The following is a 12,845-nucleotide window of genomic DNA, read 5'->3' as shown; positions in this document are numbered from 1 at the left end:
TCTACTGTCATAGAGACCAATGAATATGGCTGTCCTCCAATAAAACTTTATTAAAACAGGCAGGGGGGCCAGATTTTGTCCATCTGCCATGATACAAGCCTTGGTTTTTAATCTTGTCATTCCTAGGACTTTGTCTCCCACACCGCACTGTCTCTCTCAATTGCTGGGGGCAAGTAAATATTACTTCTCAGCAAATATCCCTAGAGATGGTGATGTTAGCTAGTGTGTTGCCATGTGGTTCCTGGCATATCAGAAGATGTTTTCTCCCCTTCAAGAGCATAATACCTGGGGAGAGGAGAGCAGCTTGTAGTGCTTGCATCTGCTCAGGAGATGCACGCATAGTAGTCCCATATGCAAATCGCTGAGAGGAAAGGGAGGTGATGCTACCACTGGATCAGATGAAAAGGAAAGAAAGCACTGTAGCCAGGATGTGAGAGCTACACAGACAGCCAAGTCCTATCCAGAGCAGAAGGGCTAGTCTGGAGGCAGAAGCCTGTAATACGAGAGGATCCCAAGTTCAGTGCCATCCTGGACAATTTAGTGAGACTCTGCCTCAAAATGAAAGGGGTTGTAGCTTTGCCTAGCGTTTATAAGGTTCTTTGTTCAATGCAGGATTGCAAAATAAGTGAAAAGATCCAGAGTAGAATACAGTGGGTGCCAAAAGGTGGAGGTCCCAAAGCCTGGACACTAAGCAGAGATGAAGGGATGCACTGGGGCGGGGCCATCTCTGGAAGGAAAAGAGAATGTGAGCAAGCAGAAAGAGTAGGTTCCAGGGAAAGAGTGATGATAAGCAGAAAACCAGAAGTGTGAGAAGGACTGGGAGCAAGGAGGACAGCAGCCTGCCTGGAGCACAGAAGGCTGACAGAGTATGGCAAGGCAAAGGCAGACAAGTGTCGGGGCAAGATCAGAAAAAGCATGAATCACTATGCAGGGAGCGTGCTAAAGGCTTTGAAGCCGCACCAGACAAACCAGCCTTTGACCCTCTTCATCCAACAGTCAAATAAAATGAAGGCCTGAACAAAGCATCTGAGCTCATGGTCTCAGAAGCAGACTCTGAAACCAGAATTTGGGAGCAGCCCAACTTCAGGAGAGGTGATTCCTAAAATGCCATGGAGGGGAGCGAGAAGATGAGACAGAAGAGAGAGTAGTCCAGGCAGGATTCGTTAGGGTAAAGCATGTCCTTGGCTGTGTGAGGCCCAGGTTCGATCCCCAGTCCCACGGAGGGAGAGAGAAGGAGATGGCGAGTTTCATCATGCCAGGTTTGCAGCAGGCTACTGGAGCGCAGAGCTACTGGGGCACTCTGAGAGACGACAGAACCTGACGCAGTATTACCCCACCCAGAGCACAGAGTTGCTGCGTGTTCATCCATCACCCGTCTGCCCTGGTTGGGAGTGAGTGCTTCTGACTCACCACTCATGCTCCTGTACTCCCATAGAAACATGTCTTCAAGCTGAGAGGCTGACGCTGGGAAGACCCTGTGAGATGTGCTTTAGTGCAAGGGAGAAGACATGAGTTAAGAAACATAAAATGACAGCAGATAATTAAAGTCTGTGTGCAACATAATAGTAGAAGATTCCAAATGGCTTTAAAGGTTTTCTTATTTAGACAGGATCTTGCTGTATAGAACAGGCTGGCGTTAAACTTATAGCTTCCCGTTTCAGTTTCACAAGTGCGAAATTTCAGGCACGAGCCACCAGGCCCAGCTTGCAATGGCTTCCTAAGGGAGGGTCGAGTTGGATTGATCTTGAAAAGGGAGTGGAGCGTGGTCAACAGTAAAGAGCAGTGTGGAAGGCTTTCAAAACCTCTGGGGAGAGACGATTAATGAGCCTGCGTCACACAGGACGTTAGAATTACCTGGAACATTTCAGCTCTCTATTGCTCAGATCCCTGGCCTGTGATCAGCCTGCAACACTCAGTGGAGTCGGATGTTGACACTTACACATCTTTTGTCTTGTCACCTAGGAAGGGCGGGAGCTGACTCTTGAAAAGCCAGAACTCAAAGTCGTAGTGTCAGAGAAGCTGGAGGACCTGCACGGGCGCTGGGATGAACTGGAGACCACTACCCAAGCCAAGGCTCGCAGTCTTTTTGATGCCAACCGGGCAGAGCTATTTGCCCAAAGCTGTTCTGCCCTGGAGAGCTGGCTGGAGAGCCTGCAGGCCCAGCTGCACTCAGATGACTATGGCAAAGACCTCACCAGTGTCAACATTCTGCTGAAGAAGCAACAGGTATGCAAGGGGCCTTTGGGGAGATGAACAGTCAGACAACCAGTGGAAGAGGGTGCCTAGCTTTTGAAATTCAGGAGGCCCGGTAGATGATCATAATTAAAGACTCTGTCACGGTCTATTAGGGCTGTGTATCAGTCAGGGAAGTCAGGAGACAGGCCACACTAATAACACGGACGAGGAAACGTTAGTTTAACAAAAGATACTCATTAGTAAAAGGTGTTATTACTAAAGGTGTGCTCTCAATCTGTTTTCTGTTGCTACAATCCAATTCCAGAGCCTGGGTGATTTATTTTTTAAAAAAGTTTATTTTGGCTTGCAGTTTTGGAGGAACAGGGTGTAGTACCAGTATCTGCTCGGTTTCTGATGTGTTGTAAGATGACAGAAGAACAAAATGGAAATTAGCTCATGTGAAAGAGACAAAACCCAAGAGGCAGCCTCGCTTTGCAGCCTGGTCTTGTCACTAGTCCAGTCTCGTGGGAACTACATAAATCCCTTTAATGTCCACTCATCTTGGAAAGGCCTCTACTGCCATCAGCACTTTACTTTGAGGTCCAGATTTCAGCATGAGTTTTGGAGGAAACAAATTACAACTTAAGCCAGATCAAGTCTAAAAAGAATTTTACAGTTGGTGTCAGAAAACCTTTTCTCTGTAAAGAGACAATAGGGCCATCAACAGCTCTGTGTGTAAAAATGTATATCATCAAACCTGACTATTTGAGTTTAGTCTCTAGAACCTGCATGGTAGGAGAGAAATCCATATACACCCACAAATTAATAAAATACATATTAAAAAATTCAGCAGAGCTAAACAAATACTTTGCATTTTGTAGGTTATATGATCTTTGTCATATATTCAGCAATTCAACTTTGTCTTTATTATAAATGAATGAATGAATGCACAACACTACGAGGAATGCGTCAATATACTTAATTTAGCAAATAGGTTGTATTTCCTGATTCCCTGACCCTAAGAATCCTGGAATAGCAGGATTCCTTTCCCTGGAGGGGAAAGAGCCACTAGATCCCTGTACTCTGATGTTTTAAAGCCCAAGCAAAAAGCTAAGCATGCTTGCTCCAGTATTTGTGCTTTTTCCTCTAGCGCCCTCTTCTGACAAGGCTGCCATTGTACCAGCTTGGGAAAAATGCTGGGGGGGGGGGGGAGAGGGGTGTAGTTGAGCATCTCAAAGAAGGCTAAAGTGAATTTGTGACTGAGAGACAATGAGTTCATATGCATAGTTGTCACATAGTCCTGGCATTTTTATAAAGAAAAAAATTGTGTGTGAACTACCCAGACCATAAGAGGCTGTTTTTCCTGTGGGGAGGCCCCAGGAATCAGAAATCATGGCTGATTTGATAGAGGCTTATGTCTTAGGAGTTGAAGTAGAAATGTGCACTGATCTCTCTTATCTCCTCACATTTGCAGATGCTGGAACGAGAGATGGCTGTGAGAGAGAAGGAGGTAGAGGCGATCCAGGCCCAGGCCCAGGCCCTGGCCCAGGAAGACCAGAGTGCAGGGGAGGTAGAAAGGACCTCAAGGGCTGTGGAGGAGAAGTTCAGGGCCTTGTGCCAACCCATGAAGGAACGCTGCCGGCGCCTGCACGCCTCCCGAGAGCAGCACCAGTTCCACCGGGACGTGGAAGATGAGATAGTGAGTCAGGGGCATGGAACGGCAAGCTGCTCCCAGCCGTGTGGCTCTCGGGCCCACTTCCTGGGCACTGGGAAAGTGCCGCAGGAAGTGACCCACCCCCTCTAAGGATGTTCATGGATGTCCTTCAAGGCTCCCTGGCCTACCTTTACACACACAGTTGTAGCTGTAGACAGCTCCTCTCTGCGGCTCCATTAACCTTTCCTCTCTCTCTCTCCAGTTGTGGGTGACTGAACGGCTTCCCATGGCCAGCTCTCTGGAACATGGCAAGGACTTGCCCAGTGTCCAGCTTCTCATGAAGAAAAACCAGGTGAGGCCGAGGGCAAGGGTGAAAACAAAGTTCCCAAGAGCATCTTCTCACTCAGACTTTTGTTTTTTCCCTTGTTTTGTGGTGATGGGAGGTGGAGGGTCAGTGCTGTTGATTGGAGATAAGGCCTTACTATGTATCTTTGGCTGGCTTTGAACTCAAAGAGATCCACTTTTATCTGCTGGGATTAATGGTGCATGTATGCTGCCATGTCTGGCTCCTTTGTTTTTCCCTATGGTAGGGTGTCTGTGGCATTATCTTGTTGCTTGTAGCCCTAGACTTGGTGACTTTTCTTCCCCACGCTCGGGAGAGTGGCCTCTGTTGGTAGGAAAGCATGAGGATTGAAGGGGTATCACATTGTCCCCCCCTCGGCCCCCCACCGTCCCCCTCCGGAGTCTTGACAAAGAGTCTTTGACAGGATTCAGAAAAGAGAAGAATGTAGGGAGGGCTGGAGGGCTTGAGGTGGAGCAGGTAGGTCCAAGCGGATGCAGGCTTGCAGTTCCTTTGCAAGCCTCTCAGTGCATCTTCTGTTGCTCTGAACAGACCCTGCAGAAGGAGATCCAGGGCCATGAGCCCCGGATTGCAGACCTCAAAGAGAGGCAGCACACTCTGGGAACAGCAGCAGCAGGTCCAGAGCTGGCTGAGCTCCAAGAAATGTGGAAACGCCTGAGCCATGAGCTGGAGCTTCGGGGTAAGCGGCTGGAGGAAGCTCTTCGAGCCCAGCAATTCTATCGTGATGCTGCAGAGGCCGAGGCTTGGATGGGTGAGCAGGAGTTACACATGATGGGCCAGGAAAAGGCCAAGGTGAGAGTCAGAGCAATGGCTGGTTTGTGTGGCCAGTTCTTCTGCCCCCAGGCCCCTGCTGCCTGATACTCAATTTCCCCTCTCCCAGGATGAGCTGAGTGCCCAGGCAGAAGTGAAGAAGCATCAGGTGTTGGAACAAGCCCTTGCTGACTATGCCCAGACCATCAAACAACTAGCAGCTAGCAGTCAAGATATGATTGACCATGAACATCCAGAGAGGTGAGTGTGTGAGTATCATGAGCCTTGACCCTGGAGGAGAGGAGGGCTGGCTCTGGGAAAGTAGGGGTTGTGACATCTTCTGAACTATGTCCATACAGAATAGAAAGTTGGGAGAAGCAGGGACTTGGCAAGCAGTTAGCAGACAGAGCAGTTAGGTGACACAGAGCAAGCCATTCTCTCTACCTCTGCAGCACAAGATTAACAATACGCCAAGCCCAGGTGGACAAGCTGTACGCCAGTCTGAAGGAGCTGGCAGGAGAGCGGCGCGAGCGCCTGCAGGAGCACCTCCGGCTGTGCCAGCTCCGCAGAGAGCTGGATGACCTGGAACAGTGGATACAGGAGCGTGAAGTCGTGGCAGCCTCCCATGAACTGGGCCAGGACTATGAGCATGTGACTGTGAGTGCCTGCAGATCAGCACCAGGAAGGATCAAGGTCCGCAGGGAGACCAAAGTGTTGGCCCAGGCAGAGTCATGTGGGTGGGGACAAAGAGCCAGCGGAGGTGGGTTTTGAGTTGAGTTCTGCACAACTTGAGCAGTTGTGCAGAAAGAGGGGCACAGGGATGCCCGTAGGTGAGGATACAAATGAAATTGCTACTCTTCCCCAATAGACCTCAACAAAACGGGAGAGTTTCAGATTCTCTGCTGTGGTTGGAGGTTTGGGTCCTCTGGTGCAGAAATCTAGCCCATAGTTAGGGTGTCCTTGTTAAGGGCTATAGGTTTGGGGTATCCTAGGTACCTTTTATCAGGTGCCATATAGGACTGTGGTATTATGTCACCTTAGCCATTTTAGTTAACATTTGCAACCTGGTGAAATTCCCTAGTGATGCATTTCTCAGGTTGTATCCTTGCTGTTCAGCAACTCACAAGTGTAAAGTTAAAGCGGCCATACCTGCTCACTGACCAGTGGGTTCTCAGAAAGAAGTGACTGCTCCCTGGGGGGGACCTCATACAGAAGGTCTCATCTCTGTCTCCGCTCCCTGAGGGGGGACCTCACACAGAAGGTCTCATCTCTGTCCCTACAGATGCTTCGGGACAAATTCCGAGAGTTCTCCAAGGACACCAGCACCATTGGCCAGGAGCGCGTAGACAGTGCCAATGCACTGGCCAATGGGCTCATTGCTGGGGGCCATGCTGCACGGGCCACTGTGGCTGAGTGGAAGGACAGTCTCAATGAGGCCTGGGCTGACCTGCTGGAGCTGCTGGACACAAGAGGTCAGGTGCTGGCTGCTGCGTATGAGCTGCAGCGCTTCCTGCATGGAGCCCGCCAAGCCCTGGCACGGGTACAGCACAAGCAGCAGCAGCTTCCAGACGGGACTGGCCGCGACCTCAATGCTGCTGAGGCCCTGCAGCGCCGGCACTGTGCCTATGAGCATGACATCCAAGCCCTCAGCACTCAGGTCTGACCCCATATGAACTAGTCGGGAAGGAAAGGCTGAGAGGAAACTATTTGGTGGGAAATTGGAGGGGGGTCTTGTGTGCTAGGGAAGGTCTCTGAGAAGCTGAGGGGAAGATGGCACCCCTGAGGGGCATTTGGAGATGAGGTTAAAATCACTCCAGAAATTTATCTCTAGCGAATGGATATCAACTATCACATTCAGGATTTCTTTTATAGCATGTGTTCATGCACACATGTCACAACGTATATGGAGGTCAGAGGACGACGTTGAAGTGGTGACTCTATCCTTGCACTTTAGGTTCTGGTCATCAGACCTGAGTGAGTGCTTTTTACATACTGAGGCATCTCCCTGGCTAAGTTCACGCTTTTAATGAGGACCCACAACTTCTTCAAATGGTTCCAATGGCTGCAAGATCCTTCATGCTTTGCCAAAACCTACCTGTTTTGATGCCATTCAGGCCAGAATTCTCGATTCCTAAGTTTAACACAGATCATTCTTTCAACCTCACATGGCCAGTCAGCCCCAAGCTGAATCTACTCTCTAGGCTGCACATCTCGTTCTAGTGATTTTCAGTGTCCCTTATACCCTGGGTAGAACAGCTCAACTTGATTTTAGAACCCTATCCCCAGGGCTAGGCCTGAACCTTGGTTCCTCCTACCACAACTTTGGCTAGTGGAACAGACATGAAGTAGAAAGCCATGTGAGAAGAGACTTCAGCTCTGCTGTCCCCCAGCTCTGCCTGACTCAGACCTGGATTCCCACCTTCAGGTCCAGCAAGTTCAAGATGATGGCCAAAGGCTACAGAAGGCCTATGCTGGAGACAAGGCTGAGGAAATTGGCCGTCACATGCAGGCAGTGGCTGAGGCCTGGGCCCAGCTCCAGGGAAGTTCTGCTGCCCGCCGACAGCTGTTACTGGATACCACGGACAAATTCCGATTCTTTAAGGCTGTCCGGGAGTTGATGCTGTGGATGGATGGGATTAACCTGCAGATGGATGCCCAGGAGCGGCCCCGGTGAGACCCATAGTGCCCGTTGTCCTTCACATGTTGTATGATGCTACTGGTGGCTGTGGTGGGGCTGGGACAGCCTGTAATGCCACCTTTGTCTTGGCCCAGGGATGTGTCCTCTGCAGATTTAGTCATCAAAAACCAACAAGGAATCAAAGCAGAGATAGAGGCCAGAGCAGACAGGTTCTCCTCCTGCATTGACATGGGGCAGGAGCTGCTGGCCCGGAGCCACTATGCTGCTGAGGAGGTAGGCAAGACCTAGAGAGAATCTGGCTAGATACACCTAACAGGGCCCATTCTTGTAATTTCTCTTTCTGTTCATTTTGTTTATTTGTGAATTATTGTTTGCTCGCCATGTAGCTCAGGCTGGTCACGGTTCTCTTGCTCTATCCTGCCAAGTGCTTTGACATTGCCCATCTTCTGCTTTTTGTCATTCTCTCTTAGCAAGAATTCTTTCACTCTCTCCTCCCGATGCTGTCCATAGATTTCTAAAACCTCACTTCTCCTCCCAGGACTGTTTTCCTCCCCTCTCGACGTTAAAAGTCATCACTGTATTTTGGTGGCTCCCAGGGACCGTGGGAAAGCTCCATTAGGTCCTAAGTCATGCCTCCCTTCCCTATTCCCCAGATCTCAGAGAAGCTGTCTCAGCTACAGTCCCGGCGCCAGGAGACAGCTGACAAGTGGCAGGAGAAGATGGACTGGCTACAGCTTGGTGAGCTACTGTGGGATGTCACAGGAGGGAGGGGCCTTGTGAGGGAGCGCCTGGGCATTGCCTGTATGTGGTAGCCACAGTGCATGAGCCCAGGATCGCTGGGTGTGGAATCCCAGGATTCTTCTATACTTGGTACCAATTCCTGACAGTGCTCTGGAACAATGCTGGTCTCTGTCCCTGTATTTGAGGTTGATCTGCCCGATGCCATTTTGCACTCTAACCTTCCGTCTTTCTATGACCCCCTACCCCAATCGTGGCAGTTTTGGAGGTGCTTGTGTTTGGGAGAGATGCAGGGATGGCGGAGGCCTGGCTTTGCAGTCAGGAGCCATTGGTGCGAAGTGCAGAACTGGGTTGCACTGTGGATGAAGTAGAGAGCCTCATCAAGCGACATGAAGCCTTTCAGAAGTCAGCCGTGGCCTGGGAAGAGCGTTTCAGTGCGCTGGAGAAGCTCACTGCGGTGAGAACTGTGGGACCTCAGAGGTGCCCAACCCCACTGCTGCCCCATTTCTTCCCTTCCTACGGCACTGCTTCTCTCTCTGCATGTGAGCTTAGAGTGCTCTTCTGTTCCATGTCAGTCAGCTTGGGGGCCACTAAGATCCCTCTGCCTCCTGCTCTAACTCTTTAGAGTCTCTTGTCCATCTTTCCTGCTTTATTGGGCTAGAGGTGAGACACTGCAGCTTTTCACCTCACCCTGATGCTTGCTGACGTCAGCACTTCTTAACAGCTGGAAGAGCGGGAAAATGAGCGGAAAAGGAAGAGGGAGGAGGAGGAGGAACGGAGGAAACAGCCTCCTACTTCAGAGCCCATGGCTAGTCAGCCCGAAGGGAGTCTGGTAGATGGCCAGAGAGTTCCTGACACTGCCTGGGATGGGTAAGAGCTAGATACCCAGGCCGGGATGCTGAAGCTAAGCCCAAGCAAGCCACCGGTTAATTATTCTGTGTCATATATGGTTATTCTAGGACCCAGTCAAAATTGCCACCATCCACACAAGCACCCAGTGTTAATGGGGTCTGCACGGACACCGACTCCTCACAGGTAATTTCATGACCCTGGACGTCTCTTTCAATCCGGCCAGCCCCCAGATCCTCACAGCTTCTTGTCTTTGCAGCCCCTGTTGGAACAGCAGAGACTTGAACAGAGCAATGTCCCTGAAGGGCCTGTGAGTCTCCCTAGAGGGGTGGGTGTGGGTGCCTGGAGATGAAGGGACAAAAGAAGTGGGTAGGGATCCTGGGTATGAGGTTCAACAGAAGCTTGGGCTGGGAGACCAGCTCTTGGCTGTAGATTGGCTCCTAATTCCAAGGAAGGATACCATCCATGTCATCTTTTAGCACTGACGTTTTTCCCCGCACAGGGTTCTGGCACAGGAGACGAGTCCAGTGGGCCCCGGGGAGAGAGGCAGACCCTGCCCCGGGGCCCTGCTCCTTCTCCAATGCCCCAGAGCAGATCATCTGAATCAGCTCATGGTGCCACCCTGCCCACACGAGGTCCTGAGCTCTCTGCTCAGGAACAGATGGAAGGGATGCTGTGCCGCAAACAAGAGATGGAAGCCTTCAACAAGAAAGCTGCCAACAGGTATCAACCCTGGCTGTGCTGTGCAGAGCCTGTGGCCTTTCTGCTTCTGAAGAGGGTTTCCTGAAAACTTCCTAGACAGAGAGGGGGGCACTTTATAGGAGTTTGTCCTTTGAGAAAGTGACTCCAGGGATGGCCACAAGTGACCCAAAGACAGGAGTTCCACAGTGCCCATGTTACAGGTCCCCCAAAGGCTTGCCTACCAGGTTTCTGACCCTGACATATCCTCCCCCAGGTCCTGGCAGAATGTGTACTGTGTACTTCGGCGTGGGAGCCTCGGCTTTTACAAGGATGCCAGGGCAGCTAGTGCAGGAGTGCCCTACCATGGAGAAGTGCCTGTCAGCCTGGCCAGGGCCCAGGGCAGTGTGGCCTTTGATTATCGGAAACGCAAACATGTCTTCAAGCTGGGGTAGGAACCGGGGCTACTCTCGGGTTGGAATGGAAGGTGTCAGAAATAAGCAAGGTGCAGAGAGAAGGAAGTTACCGGAGAGAGCACGTGAACAGAGCTGCCATGCTAGGGGCTATATTTGCAGGTGGAAGACAGTGGAGATTCTGGAATGAGGAATGGAGGAACTAAAACAAAGGTTGAGAAGTTATCTTGCATGGGAATTATGAGGGCAGGATGCTGGCTACTCCAGCTTCCAAGGGCCTGCCAAGTGCCAGCAAAAGCCTACATAGCCTCAGCTGGAAATGGGCTTACCAGGGCCTCCTGTGGTCTATTAGAAAGAATTTGCTATTGCACTTCTGCAGAATTCTGAAACTATGAAGAATGTATAAAATATAATCTGGCCTTGAGGGCTGTGTCCTCCAAGTGAATCCAGTCTTGGGAGAATTCTGAGCTCACAGCACCACTGGCATGCCAAATGCAGGCTCTTATCTCTCCCAACAGCTTACAGGATGGCAAAGAATACCTATTCCAGGCCAAGGACGAGGTGAGCCTTCCCCTTCCTCGCTGTGCTCTCTCCCTGCCAGCACCGGGTTTTATGAGACAGGGTCTCACTCTGTAGCCTTGGTTCCTACTCCAGAGTGGCCTTGAACTCATACCAATCCTCCTACCTCAGTCTCCTGTGCCACCACAACCAACTGATGCTCCCCATCCTAATGAGGTCCTTTTTCTCTTTCTAAAATGAAAACCTCACTCTCTTTTTCTACCTCCTCCTATCATATTTCCCCCCTGTCTGCTACAGGCTGCCCCAAGTCAGTCCTTGTGTATGAGCTGATGTCTCCCTGTCCCCTACAGGCAGAGATGAGCTCATGGCTGAGAGTGGTGAATGCAGCCATTGCCACTGCGTCCTCTGCCCCTGGAGAGTCAGAAGAGCCAGTGGTGCCCAGTGCCAGCCGGGGTCTGACCCGGGCCATGACCATGCCTCCAGTGTCACAGCCTGAGGGCTCCATCGTGCTTCGAAGCAAGGATGGCAGAGAAAGAGAGCGAGAAAAGCGATTCAGCTTCTTTAAGAAGAACAAGTAGTCGGGGCAAGACTCCAGGCCAGCTCCCTCCCTCTGTTCAGAAAACTGCCAGGGACTGTCGACAGAGACCACCCTCTTGGCAGGACAACTGCCTGCTGCTAGGGTCTGCTGCTAAGGTCAACCCATCACCAGGAACTGTCACTGGGGACAAACAAGTGTTCCCACAACCTTCTCTTCTGCTATTTAATTCAACTGGTGGTGGGACCCAGGCTACACCTAATACCACCCATTCCTACCTTGTCACCTCTTCCCAAGCCTTATACCTCCACCCATCCTCCCACCACGGTGCAGATAGTGCCACCCTCAACGTGGGCTATGTGGGAACCATTGTCCCTGCCTCAGGGTCATTGTGCCACCACAGCTAGGGTGTGCCATCCACCATTCAGTTCTTTGCCTCTGGGATCAGCCAGGACCCTCAGAGCTGAAACAGGCAGGACCTGAGGGCAGGGGCGCCAGATGATGAAGTCGGAGGCGCTAAAGCCTTCCCTGCCTATCCTGCCTCACCCTCTGACTCAAGGGGCTGCTTGTTTCCAGCCACTCTAGGTGGCTCCCAAGTGTGAGTTGTTCAGGAGTAGCCACATCCTTGAGCCTATCCAAGGAGGTGATTAAACAGCTCGGCTTCTCTCACTGCCTCTTGGTGTTGTTGCTTTCCTGACCATAGCCTCTCCAGTTTTGGTCTCCTGCATGTCAGATACCCACTGTACGCCCAGCTTCTGAGCCCCCACAATCTGTGTGATCCTGAGAGCCCCCCGCCCAGTCTCCCCGATAGTGATCTGTTTCACTGGGCCGACCTATGCTAAGCCTCTGTTTAAACCAAAGACATCCACTGTGGGTTGGGCTGATGACAATTAACAGTATTCATGTTCAAAGGAAGCAAGTCAATCTCCCTGGTGCACACTTTTTTGTTAAATTTCTTGCCGTGCATGCAAGGCAAGCACTCTACCACTAAACTACAACTCCTCACTAATTTTCCTCACTCCCAAGTGTCTCAACTGTTTTCAATAAGGAGTAGTGAGGGCTATTACCACAACCTAGTCTTAACTACTGCTCAGCCATCAGTGGAAAGGTGAGCACCTTTCTGTCTTTCCCATGAAATCAAGGGAGCTCTCACAGAGTCAGAAGAGTGGCAGGTCCCACCTCCTGCATTCTAGAAGTTCACCCTAGAAATCCATAAGGATATCCTGAGTATGTAAATAAACACACAATATATTCTAGAGATGGAGAGAAGTATTTGTTCTTAAACTTTGCAATGTATAAACAGAAGGTATTAAAAATTGCAAGTCTTGAGTCTGTTTGACTCAGGAAAACTACTGTCTTCAGCATAACTGGCCAGGGACCCCAAGCAGCCCTGACTACCATCAGTCAGAACAAAGACAAGCAGAGCCAGGTGTGTGCACACTAGGGACTACTCTCACACAGCCTCAAGCTGGGCTCCACGCAGCAGATCTGGCACAGCACATTACTCACAGGGTAAGTGTTCTCTCTCTTAGGGA

At 50.8% G+C, this 12,845-nt stretch overlaps 1 protein-coding gene across 3 annotated transcripts in view; it reads left to right on the top strand.

The window, feature by feature from the left end:
* Positions 1-11,976, top strand: part of Sptbn2 (spectrin beta, non-erythrocytic 2) — a 41,141-nt gene extending 29,165 nt beyond the window's left edge. For all 3 annotated transcript variants that reach the window (XM_021152127.3, XM_029472463.2, XM_021152126.3), the window contains 18 exons: positions 1,963-2,226; positions 3,650-3,874; positions 4,092-4,181; positions 4,722-4,982; positions 5,071-5,201; positions 5,393-5,597; positions 6,223-6,597; positions 7,366-7,610; positions 7,713-7,851; positions 8,232-8,316; positions 8,577-8,773; positions 9,041-9,186; positions 9,276-9,351; positions 9,425-9,475; positions 9,668-9,888; positions 10,121-10,294; positions 10,775-10,817; positions 11,126-11,976. In XM_021152127.3, coding sequence (XP_021007786.1) covers positions 1,963-2,226; positions 3,650-3,874; positions 4,092-4,181; positions 4,722-4,982; positions 5,071-5,201; positions 5,393-5,597; positions 6,223-6,597; positions 7,366-7,610; positions 7,713-7,851; positions 8,232-8,316; positions 8,577-8,773; positions 9,041-9,186; positions 9,276-9,351; positions 9,425-9,475; positions 9,668-9,888; positions 10,121-10,294; positions 10,775-10,817; positions 11,126-11,353 — 3,156 coding nt within the window. In that variant the 3' untranslated portion in view covers positions 11,354-11,976. The remainder of the gene's footprint in view (positions 1-1,962; positions 2,227-3,649; positions 3,875-4,091; positions 4,182-4,721; positions 4,983-5,070; positions 5,202-5,392; positions 5,598-6,222; positions 6,598-7,365; positions 7,611-7,712; positions 7,852-8,231; positions 8,317-8,576; positions 8,774-9,040; positions 9,187-9,275; positions 9,352-9,424; positions 9,476-9,667; positions 9,889-10,120; positions 10,295-10,774; positions 10,818-11,125) is intronic.
* Positions 11,977-12,845: the final 869 nt, after the last annotated feature.

The sequence above is a fragment of the Mus caroli genome, unplaced genomic scaffold, assembly GCF_978045245.1.
Source record: "Mus caroli unplaced genomic scaffold, Mus_caroli_1 scaffold_20, whole genome shotgun sequence".
Lineage (NCBI taxonomy): Eukaryota > Metazoa > Chordata > Mammalia > Rodentia > Muridae > Mus > Mus caroli.
This window is presented reverse-complemented; position numbering and strand designations above follow the sequence as displayed.